Raw genomic sequence first — 22,297 nt, 5'->3', positions numbered from 1 at the left:
CCTGTTGAGCACTGACTTTTTAAAAAATATTTATGTATTCATTATGTATACAATATTCTGTCTGTGTGTATGCCTGCACAGACCCCATTGCAGAAGGTTATGAGCCACCATGTGGTTGCTGGGAATTGAACTCAGGACCTTTGGAAGAACAGGCAATGCTCTTAACCTCTGAGCCATCTCTCCAGCCCCCTAATTTTTTTTTATTTTTATTTTTTTTATTTTTTTCTTAATTTTTTTTTTATAAAACAGAAGACCCTCTTGTCTTAGGTCATCTCAGAAGAGTAAATCCTTACCCGTCTTTGGGAGGCCCCTTCCCTGTCTTAGGCGGGCCCTCTTCTGTAGAAGTTGCCCGTCTACGGAGGAATCTTCATTGTTGGTGCAGTATTTGCAACCAAACCTTACTGGCCAACAGGGTCAGAAGGACTTGCTAAGTGACCATATGCTGCATTCTCATGGGTTGTCTGATCTTACATAGAATTCAGAAATGAATGCCCATGGCAACAGGCATTAATTGCCAGCAATAGGGTCCCCAATCACCACTGGACCCAGCCTCCCATTTGAGCTATGGTATTCAACCAGCCCTTTGGCTAAACTGTTACAATCTGGTGTGCTAATTGTAATATTTCAATGGTTATTCAAGTAACCATTAAGTTGTTTCACCACATAAGAGGCATTAGCAATATCAACAAATGTCATACAAATGGAATAATGAACAAGACATTTGTTGTACTAGCCATAAGTCCACCTGCTCCTACAATAGGGCAGTCTGTTGATTTAAATTCGAAAGTCCAAATTTAATATGGACACTCAGGGCATTCTGAGTCTGGAGGGCGTCGTTGACTTGTCTCGCCAGTTTATCCATGGTGTCCAACACCAACGATGTTTGTGCCATTGCCAGTCCTGCAACCATGGCTGCAGTAGCAGACACCGCGATGACAGCAACCACTGCAGCTGTCTCTCCCGAATCTCGTTTCTCTCGATACAGGGTCCTCTCAGTCTGCTTAGTTCTTTTAGTAATTGGCAGTGGTATGATGGCTAGTACCCGAACCAACAAGGCAGCTTTGGAGTGGTCATCCCAGCAGCCGCTCAGGCCACAGTTTCTGAAAGAACAACTAAGAATATCTTTTCCCCCAAAGGTGCTATTCCATACTACAAAAATGAAAAGAAAAAAGAAAGAAAACTAAAACAGACATGGGATTTAATAGTGCCTAGGCTCTCGGAGAAATATTCCAAAAAAGAAAGATAGGAACTACACTCATTTGTATAGGATTCCTTTAAAGTAATATTCATAGCCCAAAAAATGTAACAAAACAAAGCATTCACAAAGGAAAAGGTTTGATTAATAGAAGCCAGTTCTATCGCCATATTGCTTAAAGCAGTTCCAGCAGTATTGTTTGAGGAATAGAAAGATGAAATCAAAGAACTAGTTTGGCTCACTGATCAATACAAGGGGGTTCCTTACCAGACTTCACACAGTGCTTTCCGCTTGACTGGGACTCACCAGGAGGCTCATCAAGAGAATGACAGGTGTCATTCTCAGGCCCATCACAGGAGCCCTTCTCATCATTTTCCACAGCCCGGACATATCGCTCTGGTACCCAAATGGGCTTATCCGTTCCTGGAGGAAAAACACAAACAGCTCCTCTCACCCTAGCCAACAGGCTAGCCATCCATAGCTTTCATCACCGAGGTGGCTTTCCGGGGGGACACCTTTGTAGGTTGTGTTGTTAAGACTGCCCCCATCTCTGCTAAGAGATCACGTCCCCATAGATTGACAGGCAGGCCGGGAAGAACATATGGCTGGAACAAACCCTCATGTCCTTCTTCATCATGCCATTTTTGAACTTTTTTGAGGAGTTGTTTGACCTATTCTCTGCAGCCGTAAGTACCTTTTTCCAAGGGCCATACCTTTGGCCAATATTTTAAAGACGAAACTGATACATCTGCCCGGAATCTAAAATACCATCAAAGCCTTTTCCCTCTATAATTATTTTAAGTTGGGGCCGTTAATTTAACTGTGCAACCCAAAAAGCAACCGTTCCAGGGGATCCGAACCCTTGATTGCCACAGGCTCGTTTAATATTGGTAACCTTGTTGGGAATTAACACTAATTGTGCTATCTGCTCACCTTGAGGAATTACCACCACTTCCTGTTGGACAGATGTCATAACTTTAATCTCCTCTTGACAGTCTGCATCTACTATCCCAGGATGTATATGGATCCCCTTTAAAAGGGCACTGCTTCTGCCTAATATAAGTCCCATGGTACCTGGTGGTAGGGGCCCATGTACTCCTAGGGAGTGCTTGCACTCCCATTTGTGGAGTTAAGACTGCTCTGGCGGAGGCACAGAGGTCCAATCCTGAGCTCCCTGGTGTGGCTCCGACAAGGTCTGCAATGCAAAAGGATTTCTCTGCCGAAGGAACTGGACACAGCCACTGTCAGGGTACCGTTCCTGCGGTCCCGCAGTCATTGCTCCATACACTGAGGTTTTGGGGCCCTGAAGCAGGGCCCTCTGCCAGTTTCCCTGCTGTTGATTAATGGTACGTGGCAGAGGTTTTCCATCTATATCTGTTTTAGAGAAACAGTCTTTAGCCCAATGTGCTCCCCTTCTGCATTTAGGGCACAAGCCAGGTTTCCTCCTTCCCTTCATTATCAGCTGTGGGCATTCCTTTCGAGATTGACCAGGAGTTCCGCAGTTAAAACAATTACGGCCTCCGGCCCTCTCTCCCAGTCCTCGTATGTTTCTCCGAGGTTGAATAGCTGCTGCTATACCTGGCCTTGAATGAAATTCCCATCTATATCTCTGCATATCCTGATATATTATTTAAACTCTGTTTTGTGAGGGCATAATGCTTCCTTACAATATCTATTGGAATTTTCAAATACAAGTTGCTTTATTATAGGCATGGCTGTTGTCTCATCTCCAAACAATCTACCTGCTACTTGTAACAGTCTATCTACGTAATCTTGAAATGGTTCAGATGGTCTTTGTAGAACTTTTGATAATTGATCTCCAGGTGCTTTGTTAGGCAGGGCCTTCCACGCTTTAGTGGTAGCTGTAGCTATTTGGGTGAATACTCCTGGATCATAAAGAATTTGTTGCTGCAAGTCAGCATAAATCCTAGCCCCAGTTAAGATATCTAAATTACGTTGAGCTTGACCCGCTAGAGCATTTAATTGGGTCTTTTACTTACAATTTTCCTGATATTCCCCTCGCCATAGGAGATAATCTCCCTCAGATAAGACATCACAACATAATTGCTGCCAATCACTTGGTGTTAAATTCATAGCAGAGAAAGATTCTACCATGGCCAACATGAAGGGTGCTTGAGCCCCATATACAGCTACAGCTTCCTTTAATTGTTTCATTTCTTTAAATTTTATTGCAAAATGTTGGTGAATTATTTGCCTTGGGTTGTTGGTGTCTGGCACCTCCATCACCGGTGTAACCATGTGTACAGGACGAAAACAAATTCCCTTGTTTTGTTCAGTGTCAGAGCCCCTACTCAAATAGGACTACCAACCTTCATTATTATAAACCTGTGGGGCCGAGGGAGTTGATGTGAGTCTTTTTTTACTCAATGTTTTCTCAGCTTTTTAAAGAGATTTTTAAATTCCTTACGTATAAACCCTTCTTCTTCTGATGAATCCTCCTCACTATCCTCCACTAGCTCTAAATCATCAAACTCCTCCCTGTCGTCCGACTCTTTTCTGAACCAAGAAACCATGCCTCCCATCTTTTCTCCTCAATATGTCTCCGTTGGCCAGGAACGACGCTGTCTGCTTACCTCTCTTGGAGGGGCTTCCAAGGGCGGTCTCTCAGCGTTCCCTTTCCCGATATCTCGGTGGGGACCTCTAATTGCCCCGCACTGCGGCCCCGGTCTGTGCTGTAAGCGCTAGACCCCAGTTCTCGAGCTTCGGGCAAGGGGCTGGAGGTTGAGAAGGCACACGCAGAGACAGATCAACACATGCAGGTCCAAAAACGCTGGTTCAGAAAGCCCGTCTTTATTAACACCATGTAGGCTTAAATACCCTGCAGTCAATGGTCAACAGGTGATCCTCTGATCCTCTAACTAGGCACAGCTTCTAGTAACTAGAATACATCTAGTAATTAGAAGGTTCTAGGAGGGAAAGCAACCGAAGGCCAGGACTCATTAATCCCAACAATTGCTGTGATGTTAAATTTATATAATTGGATTTTTTTTTGATGAGAAATAAAAATAATCAGTTACCTTTATATTGTGGTGATTGCTATTTGAGTAACCATATAAAGTGTGGTTTACTATGTCTCTTAAGATTGAGCACTCATTTTTTAAAGTTGAATCAGGTTTTCTTTTTCTGTGTTTGAAAGTATAGACATTTTTTTAAAGGCACTGCCAAGCATATTCGTGAACTTTGCTCAAATGTATTTTAGAATTATTATATTTAGTAATAAATGGTTATACAAATGATACATTATTTTCTATGCACGTTGAAGAAGTTGTGAACATCATGTATATTTAAATGTTGTATGAAATAAGATTAAAATGTTAATAGCGGCATGAACAATTACTTTTTTTTATTTCTCAGGAGGATAGCAAACAAGCTCAATTCTTAGCTTTGGCTGTTGTGTACTTTATTTCTGTTCTGATGGTCTCAAAATACAGAGACATTTTAGAGCCACAAGATGAAAAGCACAGTCAGTCTCTTAAGGAAACCGGTAGTGAAAATGGGAATGCTTCCCCTCCTGGTAAGTTCCTACATTTTATCCCTGATACCCAAGTTCAAACAGAACTTTATCTGGTTAAGTCACTGATTCTGGAACTTAAGCCCACTATGTGTCAAGTGAGACTATAGTTTATATTTACTAATAGCAAAATATCTTATGATTACCAATGGCTTGCATATCATAAAACTTATAATATGTAAGTTATTTACCAATTATTTACCTATTGGTAAATCTTGACCAATATTTTAGATATTGTATAATTATTTACAGTTGGGAGATGAGATGAGCTTTGTTCTGTAAGTGAACCATCTAATAAAAGATGAGAAAGTGTTATCCTTTATAAGTAAAGAGTCCATTGTTTTTAATTTAGTATTTGCTGTGAAGGGTAATTCAGTCTTTTACAACAGAGTTCTAGGAAGTTTTTTAAACAATTAGTAGGGATAACTATAGTTCTAAAAGTAGCAAGTAGCTTTCAGTTACAGAAGTGTAGTTAGGTAAATAGCTCTGATAGTTATAGAACTAGCTGCACTGAGAGGAGGGTTTTTTTTTTTTCCATATGTTTTCATTTAGTACCTATTAGGTACTTGTATCCATGTAGATTTGTACCTATGGGAAGAAAAAGACTCTACTGCCATGAAGCTTATCTCTGGCAGAAAAAGACAAGATATTTTTTTTAAAATATTTTTTATGGTTTATTTAACTTTATTTTATGTGCATTGGTGTGAAGGTGTCAGATCCCCTGCAACTGGATCTTCAGACAGTTGTGAGCTGCCATGTGAGTGCTGGGAATTGAACCCTGGTCCTCTGGAAGAGCAGTCAGTGCTCTTAACCACTGAGCCATTTCTCCAGCCCGACAAGATATTTTTTAATAGATAAATTTTATGGTATTTTAGAGGACAGAAAAGTGATAATAAATAAAATATCACACATGACAGGAGAGATGGTTTATGTATTTTTCTTTAAGTGAAATGAGCCATTATTGGAATGTTGAGTACAGAGTTATAACGGATATGTATTTTTAAAATAAGACTCCGAGGCCAGGTTCAGCTGATAAAAACATTTGCCAGGCAACTGTAATGACCTGAATTCACAATGGAAGGCCAGAACTGACACCTGTAAGTTGTCCTCCACATGTGCACCATGGCGTGTGTGTGCTAGTGTTCAAATATATAAATATATATCATATGTATGTTATAAACACATATACAGCCGTAATAAATAAAATATTAAATACCATTTTGGATTCTGTTTTGAGGACACCCCTCAGAGGGAAAGAAAGAACTAGTGTTTGGTTCTGTGCTGCCATGTGACCTAGAACATTGAAATGAGTATTTTAAAACTACAACTATCTTAACATTTCTTGACTCTGTGGGTGTCATTTGAATATGGCATGTTGGGAATGCTCACCCTGCTCTAGATGTTTCCTGGGACTTAAAGTCTTAGGATGGCTTTTCTGCTGTCTGGTGACTCAGCTGAGGGGGCTCTAGGCTAGGGTTGGCTGAGAGAAGCACCTCAGCTTGTGTCATTTGGAGGAAGGGTCTTGAGTCTTACGTTAATTTAATTCTTTGTTTTTTTTTTTCCCCCATTAGTTTGAAAGGCTTTTCTGCTTCTCTGTAGTCTCCCTCATTAGTGTAGAAGTCAGTTAAATTTCTAAACTGAGTTGGTTTGGAGTCTGGTAGAGTCAAGTCTGGCAGGCCATATTAAAACTCAGCCTGGGAACTGGCTGTTACTCTGATTCTATTCTGTTGGTTAACTATTCTATTGACCTAGGTAAGATTGAAGGATTTCTTCAATACCACCAGGCATGAGTTAGTAGGATCATTATAGTAATTGCCTTCCACTACCAGTTAGGAGGACAATGTAGCAATTGATGTGATAACTTGATGGTTTATGATTTTAACCTCACAGATAACAAGAGGCAGTCAGATTCTAGATATATTTGGATGACATAAAAACAGTGCTTTTGAACATTAATTTGGGTACTTTATAAAGAAAAGGTATTCAATAATTATTATACGATATACTGTAGTATATCAAGGGTGAAATATTTCAGTTTTCAACCTGTTGACTTTAGATATCTTTTGACATACAAGATGTAGGGAAGGCAGAGAAATAACAAAATCACACACACGCACGCACATGCTCACATAGACACACATTCCCTTTGTGTATGGGATGATATTGTGAGGGTATTTTTAATGTGGAAAGTGAGTGGAATAACTCAGGAGAAATACGTGTGGATAGAGGTAATGAGAGAACCATGGACTGAAGGGACCAAGGATTGACCCCTGAGTTCCTTGAACCTAATAAAAACGAGAAACTATTGGTGAAGTAATAGAAGAAAAAAAATATGCGTCATGGAAAAAAGGATTATCAAATAGCAGAGAACATTCAGCAGTTGCTTTGCTGTCAGGTGCTGTTAGGGATGAGGACTGATCTTTAAATTTCACAAGATGATCTTTAAATTTGGGTGAACTTGCAGAGAGCATGTTTGGTAGAATGACTGGAAGTTTGATTGGAGAGAGTGAAGTTAAACAGCAAAATGGGATTACTGGGATTATCTCAGCTGGTAGAGTGCTTGCCTAGCATGCACGAAGCCCTGAGTTTGATTCCCCATTCCCTCACCAACTGGTCATGGCCGTACATGTCTGTAATCTCTGTATTTAAGAGGTGGAGAGAATGAGATCAGAAGTTTAAGGTCGGCCTTGAATTCCTGACAGTCCTGGGATACACGAGACCCTGTCTTCGCAGGGATGGGCTGCTCCTTGTTGAACTCTGCATATTGGAGGGCTTGACCATTTTTTCAGCAGTGGAAACTGTGTGATGTAGAAGTTTTTGCTTTATGAACTGTCGATATTCAATTTTGTGTTATAATCTGTGCATATATTGCAAATCATTTCTGAAGGCTGCTGCAGGCATTTATTATTTACTCATTTTAGCATCTATTTGGATATAAGGTACATTCTATCATTTTATAGTTTATTTTAATAGTTTTTGATTTTGAGAGAACATGACAAATATTTCATAAGATCTTGGATGGCTACTGGGACTTGAATATACATTTAAAAGATTAGTTCTTGATTTCCTAATTTACTCTTCTGTTCCTGCGTAAGATGCAGAAAACACACCAGCAGAATTTAGCCACTTACCTCTATCATCGGTGGAGGAATCAGAGGAGGGCGCCTCATCTACTCGAAGGAGAGACTCTGGCCTCGGTGAGGAAACAGCTTCTGGCTTAGGAAGCAATCCATCTACAGCTTCTCCAGCAGTGCCTCCGGGTGTCAGCGCGGGTCCAGATGCCATCAGTGAAGTGCTGTGCACTCTTTCTTTGGAAGTCAATAAATCTCAGGAAACAAAAACTGATGGAGGAAACGAGTTGGATAGGAAGGTGACACCCTCAGTTCCAGTTTCAAAAAATGTCAATGTGAAGGACATTCTCCGAAGCTTGGTTAATATGCCGGCAGATGGAGTCACGGTGGATCCCGCCCTTCTGCCCCCAGCCTGCCTTGGTGCTCTTGGAGATCTGTCTGGTGACCCACCAGTGCAGTTCAGGTCTTTTGACAGGTATGTAAATAACCTGTTGTTTCAGTATGACTAGGTTTGCAAAATGTACAGAAATTCCACAATTTAGAATGTGAAAGTCTAAATTTTGTGTCTCAGAGTGAGTAGAATGTTTTGATCTGATTTATATAAAAAATGGGTAGTTTTGTTGTGTGGTTTGTGCAGTATTTCAAACTTTTATTTATTAACATCTTATTTGCCACTAAAATTATTTTAGGTTTATTTTTATTAGTGCATGTTGTATGTAAAAGCGTTTTTTCCTTTTGTTACACCTCAGGCTTTACATGAACTTACAATAACTACCCATCATTCCCTTGCTGTTAACCACTGGACCGTTTCTTAGATTCTTCTTCACACACTCTGCATTGAATTAGGATTGATGCATGAACATGGATAGTGGGTTATTTACTTGAACAAGGACAGTTTTTTGTAGCTATCCTACTGAAGAATTTGACTTTTCATCCTTTAGCAACCATTTTACTTCTATAGCTCCCTAAAGAGGGGTGGGGCCTTATGAGGTCCCATGGGCCCTTCCTCCATCAGTGCAAGTTTCATGCATGTAACCACTGTGGTTTGCAAGTTCTGGGTGCTACAGCCTTGCTGTTTCTAGACGACAGCATCTAGTAGCACTTCTTCCCATCCTTCAGTGTTCCCTAACCAAGCCTTGGAGCCAGTGATGATGATGTTTCCTTCAGGAGCTGCTTATTCTCTGCACTTTGGCCAGTTGTGAGTTTGTCTCTTAACTGATGCTTTCTGCAAATAGAAGTTTCTCTGACCAAGTCTAATAGCAGTAGTAACCTATGTGTAAAATTACAAAGATTTAGAAGGTAATTTGACAATGTATCTTAAAAAAAAATAATTGGTCACTCCCATAGCAATTATGTTACTTATTGTAACAGTGAGACCATGTGGCTGGTAGGTTGGTGGTGTAGCTTGCAGAATTTCAGTTTGGTAGGGCTTGTAATGATTTTTCTTTTTTAGCAACAAGTATAGTACCTTCTGACTCCAGGAGAGCCAACCAGCAGGGAGGAAGCTTCTCGTTCTATTTTTATTTGATTTTTCTATGTCCTATAACCAAAATGTATGGTGCTTTAGCAGTAGGGTCTTATCATCTGGTTCCTGTGGGCAGCCAACACCAGTGGGAAGAGATTTGTTCAGTAAGAGCCTTTTACTCAAATGATCCAGTTTGAGATTATGTCTCTTCAGGTCTCTTAATGCCTCTCACTTTGTTTTGATCTCATGTGCCTTAGACTGAGATTCAGGTTAGTGCATCTTTGGCAGAATATCGCAGAAGTGACAGCTTCTCTTTGTTGCTTCCAGTTCAGTGGCATATGTATGGTTTTATCTTATTCCTGATGCCGTTTACTTTGGCCAGTGATTACAGTGGTATGCCCCCAGTCTCTATTATTATGGAGTTCCTTGTGAATAGAGATCGTGAAATTCTGTCACTTTATCAGATTTTCTGTTCATTCATTTTATGGACTTAAGGTTTTCTGTTTTATTTGTTGGCTTTTAATATCAGAGACTTCTATATTAGACTAGGTAGTGATGTATTTTTCGTTGTTTTAGTTTTTGTTCTCTGTAATTTCCTCTTTTGTAAATAATGTCTTACAATGTTGTCCCAGACAGCTACAGATTCCTCAGCTCAAATGATTGTCTCGTCATAGACCCTTGAACTCATAGGAATCCTTCTGTCTTGGTCAAGGCTAGAATTATGGGTGTGAGCTACCATGCCTATCTTAAAATTAACTTAAATTTGTGCTAGTGTTAATAATAAGAAACAATTGGATGGCTAAATATTTTAATTAGCTGTGTCTTAAGTATTAGTATATACATAAGTACTTAAATTTACTTAGTATATACTTAAAATGTTTTTATGAATTATCAAAATGTTTTATTTTGGTATTTATTTACTTTACTTTTCAATAATCTTGAAATTAAATCTTTTTTTCTTCATTGCTTAAGTGAGATTATACATTTACTTAGGGAATCCTGCTTAGGTATTGTACTTTAAAAAGGTTTGTTAAAGTAAGGAAAAATATAATTTTGCTGGTAGCATTTTCCAGGATGTTCTGTGACACTTAACATGTCTGGTATGCATTTAACATACTGGCTGATGGAGTACAATCTTCTCTGTCTCTCCCCCTATCTTTTTTCTTAGCAAGAGACACCTTTTGAAAGACTTTTCTTGAAGCCGTGGGCCAATGGAGTGTTTTTGGGAATTTCAAAGCATCCCTCTGATCATGTATTTATCTCAGGAATGCTGTGCCAGAAATCAGAACTCTCCTCATATCTTAAGAATTATCAACTCCCAAGCAATAGCTGGGAAGTTTAGGGTAACAGCTGCATGAGTGAGCCTTGCTGAAAGGCTGCCTGCCAGGCTCAGTTTCTGTGAAAGGGAAGGTGTTTGTGTTCATTCCCATGCCAAGATTCCTGCTCTTATCTAATTGGAAGATTCTTGCTGGCGATTAATGGGTGCCAGGGATTTATCTTGATAAAGTTCAAGGGCTGGTCTGTGTTTTCAGCTGAATCCTTTGGGACTAAAGTACTCAGCTAATTTTTTTTTTAAACCATGTTAAATAAAATAGCATTGTGAAGGTTTGTGGTATTTTCAACTGATGTGATTTTAAAATGGAAATTCTAAAACTTGTCTGGAAGAGATTATTGCTCTTTATTTGTGCTTCTTACTAATTAATCGAAAGAACCTTCAGAGTCCCCGATTTAGGAAAATGACAGCAAAACAACAGTATTTTCACTTGCTGTGTGTGGGGCTATAAAAAGTACTTCCTCATACACATAAGACAGATCTTGAGTGTATTTTCTGAGTAGAAACTTAAGGCCTGGGACATACTCAGAGGTCGCGTTTGTGCTTAGTCTGTGCCTGATCATGAGTTGAATACCCAGCAAAAGAGTTGGGGATGGAAGGATAAAAAAAATAAGCACACTTGATAGCAGTATATTCTCAAGTGATCTCTATATATGTTGCATCTTGTTTTTTTTCAAAGAGAATACAGAAATATTTTGTTTTTGTATAGCTAATTTCCACTAAAGAATAGTAAGTTTAAATTTTTAGGTTATCTTTTCAAAATGTAGAGTCTACTTTCCTAGTTTAGATTTATGCTTACAGGATCAACATAATGGGCTAAAATTTTGCATAGTTATAAAATTTAAATAAGCAATATATATACATTATTTATTGCATTATAATTAGATTGTGTGATTTTGAATTTTATTTTGATACAGCCCAGAACCTTAGTAGTATTGTATCACTTCTCAGAAGTGATTTGAATTGGATAATGGATTCAGAAATTATTAATTTTATTTTTTGTATGTACTAATTCATAGTTAGAGTAAACAGCAGGATGAAAAACGTGATCACGAAGGTGGTTTTCCCAGGCCTGTCTTATCCATTGCACTCCAGATGTTCTGGCCCTTGATAGTTTTCTAAATGTGGAAAACTTAACTGCATAATTTCTGGTAGTGGGGAACTGGCTTCATTCTCTCCCCTATTAAAATTAAAAAAAAATTAAAACCTCATTTTCTATTCGTTACCAGATATATTTTTGTAATTTAACTGTATATGCATAATTTCTTATCTTGAAAATCTTTATTTTTGTTCTGTATAGATGATTATAATCTAGATAGCTACATTTAAGTGTTGACATGAATATGACGTTGGAGAACTTGGTGAAGGTACTGAAAACCGTTTAATTGTATGCAGTGTGATGAGTGTATGGCATGGGAAGTATAGCTTAGCAGACTTGAAAAACAGTTCATTGTGCGGCAATGGCTGACATCAGAGAATCTGAGCTGTGGTTGATTCCTACAGTTGACTTTGATGAGTTACTTCACCTTTCAGACTTGTCTCAGACCTTCGAAACATGTGCTAAAAAGCTGTTTGTTGTACTTGTCTGTAGTCTCAGGACTTGTAAAGGGTGAGGACAAGATGGGAGGAGTAGGATTTGGAATTCAGGGCTCTGGCACTGGCTACCTTTCATATTTCCTCCCCCAATTATTTATTAAATGAAATCAATGTATACTTTAGGATTGTTTTTCAAACTGACCTATAAATTTTTGAGAATATGTGCAAAACTGTGGGCAGTAAATATTTACGGAACTGAATAAAAGAATATGCTGTTTTCACTATGGAAAATATTATTAACAGCATGCTAAATGTTTAAAAACCAAATCAAGGTTTTGTTGTGTTGTAATTAGCGATGGCCACGTAAGGATTGTGCATGCCAAGGAACAAGTGTGGAGTGCAGCCTGTTTATGTACTCGTGTTACCCAAATATCGGGCAGGATTCCCCTCGTCCACCCAGCCCGCAAAGCAATGGCTATTTTAACTTTATACTAAACCATTTATTAGTTTACCCGCTCCAGAACCTTTTTAAAAAAGGAAATAAAAACATGCTTTTGAACATAGGCTTCCTTAATTTAGCATAGCACCTTTGAGATTCATCCATGCCGATAAGTTTATCAGCAGTCTGTAATATTGTTGTGTAATATCCGACTATATCAGTCCTCACCATTTAAAAGTTTATTTTTGTGAAGGAAGGACGTTTGTGCAGTTGCCAGTTTTCAACCACTTTAGTGCATCTGCAAGCATAATTGTATTATTGCATACCTAAATGTTCTTGAGCAAAGATCGAGGTACAGTTGTTGGGTTATAGAATAAATTTATGTTTAAAATTTTGATTATAGGGAAGATTTTTTTTCACTGCTGTGAGTTGAACACTGGCTCTCAGACACATGAGGCAGAGTGCAGTGCCACTGCCTGCCACAGTTTCACTAGCCTATGTTATTCTCCCGTCGGTAAAGATGTTGCTTGCATAAAACAGATTGTGATGGTTCTTTTTTAAAAAAATGGAAAGTAAATTATTCATACTTATTATTTTCTACCTAATTGTTAGAGCATAGAGATTTTTCTTACATATTGGTATATAAATTATATTAATATAAATATTTAGTATTGTTTTCTGAGGGTACCACCAGCACATATGTATGCACACACACATACACACACACACACACACTCACGCACACACACACACACACGCGCACGCACGCACGCACACACACACACACGCACCCACCCAGAGGTCATATCCACTTTCCTTTAAGTCAGTGATCTTCAACTGATATAAGCTACCGTGATTTAAGCACACCATTTTGGGATTGGGGGCTCAGGTGGCTGTTGCTTCTATTTTTTAGTATATAGTTAACATTGGCAGTCACCCTTATAATGATGTGACACCAGCTACCCCCAAGTACATTGAATAAGCCTTGCCTAGCACAAGATAACTTGATTTAATTGGCAACAGTGTTTGCCCTCAGATGATAGTCACTGAAGTAAAACAGAACCTATTTCACTTTGCTCCTCTTCTTTTTTTAAAATTAACAATAGAAATGTATTTTTTAAAATAATAGAATTGTGTGCTTTAGAAAGTATGAATACATTTGTTAGGATAAAGTACCTAAGTAATTTTGTTTAAAAATCAAATACTTTAAAGCTATTAAGGGAATACTTTCAGCTTACAGTATTGTCAACAAAAGATGTGATTAAATAAATTGAATGTTGAAGACTTTAAGCTTATGGTTAACACAGGGTAATTAAAAGTAAGAGCTGCGGTGGGAGCGCATTATATATCAGCTGTCCGTTTACCTCATTAACTGGGTTTTTGTATGTTTATGGAGCTAACTTCAATTAAAAATGCCTTTTAAGTTATGCCTAACAAGGTCTTTTAGTTACTCTTTTAGTATAAAGTATTGCACTTTAATTGAAATTGGTATATCATAAATACATGTGTTTGAATAATACATAATAGGAACAACTGGTTCTTTAGCACCTTTTCTGTTTACAACAATTGTCTGTTGTTTTCTATATGATATAATCAAAAACTGTCATAGTTTATGAGCTATATACATACCAATTGCTTATATAGGTGTTGTTTTATCTTTTAAGATACTTAAGGTTTTATAATTTCAAATTAGCAGTGCTTTAAAGTCCTTGAAACATACTGAGTTTTCTGCATCAGTTCTGACATTTTGAAAGAAGTTAATTACTTCTCTTAAATTTCAAATTTTTTCCCTTCAAAATTATCTTTGGTTATATTTACTAGAAAATTCAAGATGATCTTAAATTTAAAAAAGTCTTATGTGGTAAATGTTGATTAAAATGGATTATTTTCATAGGACATTGTCCTAGTTTTAAAAACAACGAGGCTGCTGAGATAGCTTGCAAGTACAGTGTTTGCTGTGAAAGCAAGAGGACCTAGGTGTGATCTTTACAAAGCTGTGCGTGTGGAAGGGAGAGCAGAGAGGGGGTTGGAGAGATGGGTCAGGGATTGAGAGCCCTGGGTGCTCTTCCATTGCTCTTCCATCAGACCCAGGCTTGATTCCCACCACCCCATAGTAGCTCTCAGCTGTCTGTAACAGGTTCTAGGAGATCCAATGCCCACTTCTGGACCCTGTGGACACCAGTCACAATATAGTACAAAGACGTATGCAGGCAGACCACCACTCATGCACGTTAAAGACAAACAAACAAAGAAACACACCTGAGTGTGATGTACTCTTATAAACCCAGGTCTGGGGAGACAGACTCTAGTGGGCCTTGGGGTTCCCAATCAGCCGGCTTAGCCTACCCAGCTGTCTCTGCCTCCTGAGAGACTCTTTGTCAGAAACAAGCTCCTGAGGAATAGCGTCCAAGCTGGTACTCCCTCTCTCTACCTCTCCCTCCCTCCTTTCCTCTCCCCTCCTCCCTGCTCTCTAAAAGAGAAAAAGGCTCATAAGGATGGACAGCAGTGAAGAAACTTTAAGTTGAATGAATATTTTAAAGACTACATCAGAAATCAGAAAGGGAATGAAATCTCCATTTTATTTTGAAGTGTGTATAGTGTAAGTAATTTATATTTTAAAATCTTTATTACAGAAGTGTCATCATTGCAACAAAGAAATCAGCAGTCTTACCTTCCACCCTTACTACAAGCGCACCCACCAATGCCGTCAGTGTGGTTTCCTGTGTAGATTCCACTCAGGTCTCAGACGTGGGCAGAGAGTCACCAGGTGAGTTAGGCGTCAAAGATATCAACATAATTTTTAGATCCTATTTTGGCAAACCTTAGAATTTTCTGTTAAAATTTGAATTTCATAACGTCCTTTAGAAACCTTTGTGCTTTTCTATTTTACTGCTGATTATTTACTAATACCCTAAAAAAATCTGAGTAAAATTAAAAAGTAAATTCAGTTGATAGAGTACTTGCTTAGCTCTGGGTTCAATCCCTAGGGCTGCATGATCTGGGGGTACACATACCTGTCAGCCTAGCACCCGGAAGGTGGGGCAGATGATCAGACATTCAGGGTCATCTTTGGTTACATGGTGATTAAAGACCCACTTCAGCTATATGAGACCTATTAGTGATTGATTGTTAAACTCATATCTACTGTATACTACTTTGTTTATTTTTCTGAATTAGAACCTAGGAAATCCCCAAGTAGTGTGTCCTTCTCGTACTAGCCACAGTGGTGCACTCTTTTACAGGGATTTTCCTTTGTCTAGCTTTCCTTTGACATTTCTCTGTACTGTGAAAGCATAGTAACTAGTGAATATCGGATCTTAAATCCATCGATGTTAGGTGAAGGTTGGAGATAAAATATGTAAGTAAAACCTGAAGAATGCAGTGTTAAAATAGCCAAGTAGGGTGCTGGGGAGATTACTTAGGTGCTCGTGCGCTGCTGTGCTTGCAGAAGGCCTCAGTGTAAAAGGCTTGCCTACAGTTCTGTCAGTCGGAGGCAGAGACAGAAAGGTCCATGGGGCTTTCTTCCCAGCTAATTTTGCTCAATCAGTGAGCTTCAGGCTTGGTGAAAAAGTTTTCAGTCTGACAAATAAAGTGGAAAGCAATAAAGGTAGATACAACATCGACTTCAGACCTCATGCACTAACACGGGCGCAGACGAACCTTCAGACACACTGCTGGACAAGCAATGTAATATCAGTTATACCGTTCTCGAGGATGTACTGGTTCATAACGTAGTAACCAGGGGCTAAAACCTCCACAGGACTCATACTCCTAGGATGAGGTTATTGTAAAACATGAAAAAAATCCTGAAGGAATCCCTTGCTGATTAAAAGATCACTGTTTTTTATTTATTGTGGGACAATTCATATAAGGATCTGTTCTCCTTTTTTTATTTGGAGAGTTTTGAGAATTTTTGCTGTTGTTACTAAACTAGCCACTAGTTAGCTAGCCCCTGCCTTCATTCTGGGTTTTGTGTTCTTTGTGTTGACAAAGTAAATGCAGTAATTTTTTCATCATCTTGGTTTTTTTTTCCTTTTTGTTTTGTTTTAGTTTTGAGACTGGGTTTTACGTGACCTAGGCTGGCCTTGAACTTACGACATAGCCAAGGGTGAACTGAAACTTGTTATCCTTTTGTCTCCACATCCCAAATGGTGGAATTTGCCACCATGCTTGGTTTCGGTTGTGCTGGAGAGAGACCAGGGGTTCTGTGTGAGACAAGCACTGTATCAGCGTATCTACATAGCCAGCCCTACTTTCTGCTTTTATTTTACTTGTCTTAACCAAATTTTCTTTTATAGTTTGAAATGCAACTACTTCTTAGAAAATGCTATAGTATGCTAAAGAAAATCGATACTTTACCATTCAATTGTAACTATGTAAAGCATATAGTTTCTGTGTAGCTAAAAGTAAGAGAGCACACTGCCAAGTAACTTGATTAATTCCGTGTGTTGAGTTGCACTACTGGGCCTCATGTGGCCTAAGCTGGCCTTCAACCAAATGTATAGCAAAGAATATCCCCACTTCTGCTGTGCTTGAGAGCTCTGGGACCATCACAAATTTGATTTCTCTTTTAGAATTTGTTTTTAGTGTCTTTGTTTTTTCTTTTTTTTCTTTTTTTTTTTTTATTAAGAAAAGAAGAAAAAAAAACATAAACAAAAAACAAGTTTCCACCTCCTCCCAGCCTCCCATTTCCCTCCCCCTCCTCCCACCCTTCTCCCCCTCCTCCCACCCTTCTCCCCCTCCCCCCACTCCTCTCCCCCTCCCTCTCCAGTCCACAGAGCAGTCCAGGTTCCCTGCCCTGTGGTAAGTCCTAGGTCTTCCCCCCTCCGTCCATATCTAGGAAGGTGAACATCCAAACTGGCTAGGCTTCCACAAAGCCAGCCCATTAAGTAGGATCAAAACCCAGTGCCATTGTCCTTGGCGTCTCATCAGCCCTCATTGTTCGCCATGTTCAGAGAGTCCGGTTTTATCCCATGCTTTTTCGGTCACAGTCCAGCTGGCCTTGGTGAGCTCCCAGTAGATCAGCTCCACTGTCTCAGTGGGTGGGTGCACGCCTCGTGGTCCCGACTTCTTTGCTCATGTTCTCCCTCCTTCTGCTCCTCATTGGGACCTTGGGAGCTCAGTCCAGTGCTCCAGTGTGGGTCTCTGTCTCTGTCTCCATCCATCACCAGATGAAGGTTCTTCTTACTTAGCTTCTTTAGGTTCACCTATTGTAGACTCCGTGGCCCTAATTTATGGCTAGAAACCAATTATGAGCGAGTACATCCCATGTTCATCTTTTTGGGTCTGGGACACCTCACTCAGGATAGTGTTTTCTATTTCCATCCATTTGCCTGCAAAATTCGAGAAGTCATTGTTTTTTACCGCAGCGTAGTACTCTAGCGTGTATATATTCCATACTTTCTTCATCCATTCTTCCATTGAAGGGCATCTAGGTTGTTTCCAGGTTCTGGCTATTACAAATAATACTGCTATGAACATAGTTGAACAAATGCTTTTGTCATATGATAGAGCATCTCTTGGGTATATTCCCAGGAGTGGTATTGCTGGGTCCAGGGGTAAGTTGATCCCGAATTTCCTGAGAAACCGAAACACTGACTTCCACAGTGGTTGCACAAGATGGCATTCCCACCAGCAATGGATGAGGGTACCCGTTCCTCCACAGCCTCTCCAGCAAAGGTTATCCTTGGTGTTTTTGACTTTAGCCATTCTGACAGGTGTAAGATGATATCTCAAAGTTGTTTTGATTTGCATGTTTTTTCTTTTGAGTTGAGAACTGAACCACTGAGCTAGCTCCCCAGCCCATATCAACTACTCTCTAAGAGTTCATGAGGAGTACACATTTTATTTTCATATATAGAAAACAGTAAGCATTAAGTTAAAAATTTCACCTCGAAAGACACAGTCGCTGTAATAGTATTGCATGTGTGGCTTAGGCTTTTATTTTATCAAAGAAATTTAAGCATCATTACACTTTGGTTTTTAGATTAGTTTCAGATTTGTAGAAGAAAGTAGAAAGAACATGGTTGCCTTATATACCCCTACAGCACTCTCTTCCTAGAGAAAAAATAGTGATCTTGGTTTAAGTATACAAATATGTGCAACTTTATCCGTACTCAAAGTGTTGTGTTTTTTTCTTGATTAGCTTTTTTTTAAAAAGACAGTAGCTATTATTGTTTTTATGAAATTGGCAGCTATTTAAAAATTCTGTTTTTAAGAATTCTTCAGTACACCCCCAGAGAAGGCATGACAGTATGAGACGTTCCTCCTGTTCCAAAGGTCGTCTTCTTTAATTTCAGTTTATAGTACAGAGTAAATAGGATCTTCTGATGCCTGCAGAGGCCAGAGGTGCCAGATTCCCTGGATCTGGAGTTACAGGTGACTGTGAGCCTCTTGGCATGAGTACTGGAAATTGAACTGAAGTCTTCTGTAAGAATAGTACATGCTTCTAACAGTGCAGCCTGCTCTCCAGATGACAGCTCTTAGATTTTTGAGGGTAAGTGGGCCTCCTAAGTTCTCCAAGCTGACTCTGAATTTCCGAGTTTTCTCAGCTTCTTGAGTGCTAGAATCATAGGCACATACCACCATGCTAGACTGTTGAAGTAGGAGCAGCGGGGCTGCGTCCCTGGCACCCGGCCGCCCGCACTGCTAACTTTACCCGAAATAATTACACGGAAACTGTATTCTTTTAAACATCGCTTGGCCCATTATATCTAGCCTTTTCTCGGCTAACTCTCGCACCTGGACTAGCCCATTTCTTATAATCTGTGTAGCCCACGAGCTGGTTTACCAGGAATGATCTTAACCTGTGTCTGCCTGGAGTGGGAGAATCATGGTGACTACTTGACTCATCTTCTTTCTCCCAGCATTCTGTTCTGTTTACTCCTCCCACCTATGTTTTAACCTATCAGGCCCAAGCAGTTTCTTTATTGCTTAACCAATGAAATCAACAGATTGATATATGACACTCCCACATCACTAGACTTCTGGCCACTTTCCAGTATGTCCTTCACACTTCAAATCACATGAAGATAAGAAACATAAGAGAGTGAAGATGTATATGTGATCTTTTGTTCTCTGTAAATCTTTGGTATGAATGGGGAATTCCAAATTAATTTGCTGTCTGGAAGTCTTTTGTAACCAGTTGCCAAAATGTGTAATATTATATTGCATCTTATTGGCCTGACCCATAATCTGTCTTTTTGCTCCCTACTGCTCAAATTTTGTTCAGTTGGTGATGCTAGTGTTTTTCAAATAACTTCTCAGTGTTTTCTTTGTTGAGCTAGAATTTTTAAGTATTTGCTATTATTCTATAACTACCTTAATTAATTAATTGATTTAGTTCTGTGGATCAGAGCTTCATACATATTAAGTATGCACTGTACTATTTTGCTATAGGCCTGGTCAACTTGTGTTGCTTTCTTAAATAATTTATTTATTTCCAGTTATTCCTTGCCATCTTTGTGGGGTTGGTTTTCTTTTCTTCATTCATTTTGATTTCTGTATCTGACTTTTCCTTTCCTCTTTTTCTTGCTGTTTTCATTTCATCACTTGATTCTAATCGGTGCTGTGACTATGACTGCCACTGGTTTTCTCTGTGTCGTTTTCTCTGCCGTGTTATGTTTGTACTTTGTCAGGTGCTCGTTTACTTGGAATCCTAAGTCTACCAGAAGTTCTCTCACATTTAATAACTATAATTGGTAGATTTATGGCACATCTTGACTTAAGTTGTTTGCCATTTAAAATGTGGTAATCAAATAAGTAAATGAATAAATATTAAATTTTATTTTCTTTCTCCTAGTTCTAACAGATTTGGGAAATCATTTGTGGATGAAGTAATTATTGTTATTATATTCTGAGTAGGGAAGTTCTCTCTCTCTCTATCTCTATCTCTATCTCTCTCTCTGAGACAGGGTTTCTCTGTAGCTTTGGTACCTGTCCTAAACTAGCTCTTGTAGACCAGTCTGGTCTTGAACTCACAGAGATCCCCCTGCCTCTGCTTCCTGAAAGCTGGGATTTAAGGCATGAGCCACCACTGCCCAGCCAATTGTCTCTCTCTTATACTCTTCCTCTCTGTTTCCTCTTCCTTCTCTCTCTCCCCCTGGTGTTGCTGTGTAGCTCCGGTTAAGCTAGGATGCCTTAATGTGCTATAGAGTGTTCTTGAACCTGCAGTGTACCTTCTGTCTTTGCCTCCCGAGTGCTGTCATTACCCGTGTGCATAGCCATGTTCACATGGCCATGGGTTATTTGTACAAATTTATAGTTAATAACTTTTCTTTGGTCTTCACCATTGTTACCTTCAGATGACTATGGCTCTTAATTTTGTAGTGGGCCAGGAACAACCACAAAAGCACTGCTCAAATTCAGCAGTACATTATTGACTAATAAAGAGTTACTTGACAAAGAATTCATAGATACAAATGGGAATTGAAACAAGTCATATTATAAATGAAAACTCATATGAGAGAGTGCAAATGTCACTGAAATAACTAAGAACCGTTCCTCAAGTGTCCATGGATTGTTGGTTACGTTAGACCCTTGATCAGTCATGCTATAGCACAAGTTCTCTGATGACTGACTAAAAGGTTATGCTCTTGGTGATAGTAGTGCAAATATTTAATGCTAAATTAGGAATTTTGGCCTTTTAATTTTTACTTCATTGAGGAGAGAGATTTTGCTTGTTAGTTCCTGTTGGTATCAAATAAGGGAAATTGAACCTAACTTAGTGGATCTAATTCTATCAATACTTGTCTGCTTCCATACCCCTTGGATAGGAGGGTTGCCTAGCACAATGGCCTTACATAGAAATATTTAAGGAAAAACATTGATTTATTAAAAGTCTTTACTAAAGTGTGATATGTGTTTGAAAAGGTACATTGTAACACATTCTTGATGGCTGCTGAAAAGAGAGTATATTTGTTTGAGTTCTTGTATGTAAAACCAGAAAATTGCCGTTAAGTGCTTATTTTTCTTTTATAGGAACTAGATCACCTAATGCAAACTTGCCTTCAGTCCCAGCGGTTGGCTCTGTCCCACAGGATCCAGTCGCACACATGAGGTATTTATGCTGCTCACTTGGGTACTGAAATTTGTGGTTTTTCAAGACATACCCTTTCTTCTCCCTTCCCCCAAATACTTTAGAAAATATTTTTTATTTCAAAATATTTTTGTTGTAAAATATTGTTGTCTATGAGAAATGTCTGCTTGTAATAAAAATGCTTCATGTATGACACATATTTTTATGAGCTCATGGTGAATATTTCAAATAATTCTGAGTTGTTAGGAATCTATTGTTTCTTTTCTTTTAACATGTTAAAGTGATGATATCTGTTCAATTATGACTACATTTTTAATGTATCTTCATATATTTTTACTTTTGCTTACAATTTTAATTTAGAATGTACGTCTTAAAATTTAAATTTGAAATTTATAGACTTATTTTCAACCGTTAAACTCTATGTAGTCTAAGAATTCTTGGTTTTTCTTACCATAACTGTCAGATTTCTGTCTCCCCAGGGCAGAGAAATACTTCTGGGACAGATGTATATTTGTGGGATCACACAGGCTTACTAGGTTCTGTGAGGCACAGGGAAATAACTGTGTGTTTGTGTGTGGGGGTGTCTGGAATTTCAGCAGGAGCTGCGCTGTTGGAGCATAAGCCATAGGTTCCGTTGTGAGCCGAGACAAACACTGGCTGCTGACTCGTATAAAGCCCCGCCTGCTTGT

The 22,297-nt window shown here is 39.0% G+C and overlaps 1 protein-coding gene and 1 non-coding gene across 6 annotated transcripts in view; both read left to right on the top strand.

Annotated features, from left to right (window-relative positions):
- Lrba (LPS responsive beige-like anchor protein) overlaps window positions 1-22,297 on the top strand; it is a 478,937-nt gene that overhangs the window by 103,481 nt on the left and 353,159 nt on the right. For 3 of the 5 annotated variants that reach the window (XM_041659437.1, XM_041659435.1, XM_041659439.1), the window contains exons 29-32: window positions 4,571-4,730; window positions 7,823-8,273; window positions 15,205-15,338; window positions 21,551-21,629. In XM_041659437.1, the coding sequence (XP_041515371.1) occupies window positions 4,571-4,730; window positions 7,823-8,273; window positions 15,205-15,338; window positions 21,551-21,629 (824 nt within the window). The remainder of the gene's footprint in view (window positions 1-4,570; window positions 4,731-7,822; window positions 8,274-15,204; window positions 15,339-21,550; window positions 21,630-22,297) is intronic. The other 2 variants (XM_041659438.1, XM_041659440.1) reach the window with 1 other exon arrangement.
- LOC121453098 lies at window positions 11,623-11,778 on the top strand. Its single transcript, XR_005974972.1, has one exon. It is a non-coding gene; the product is annotated as a U1 spliceosomal RNA (small nuclear RNA).

Source organism: Microtus oregoni, unplaced genomic scaffold (assembly GCF_018167655.1).
Source record: "Microtus oregoni isolate MIOR12 unplaced genomic scaffold, Mior012 000010F_ref0000083, whole genome shotgun sequence".
In the NCBI taxonomy this organism is placed as follows: Eukaryota; Metazoa; Chordata; class Mammalia; order Rodentia; family Cricetidae; genus Microtus; species Microtus oregoni.
The sequence above is the reverse complement of the archived record's forward strand: the minus strand, read 5'-3'. Positions and strand labels throughout refer to the sequence as shown.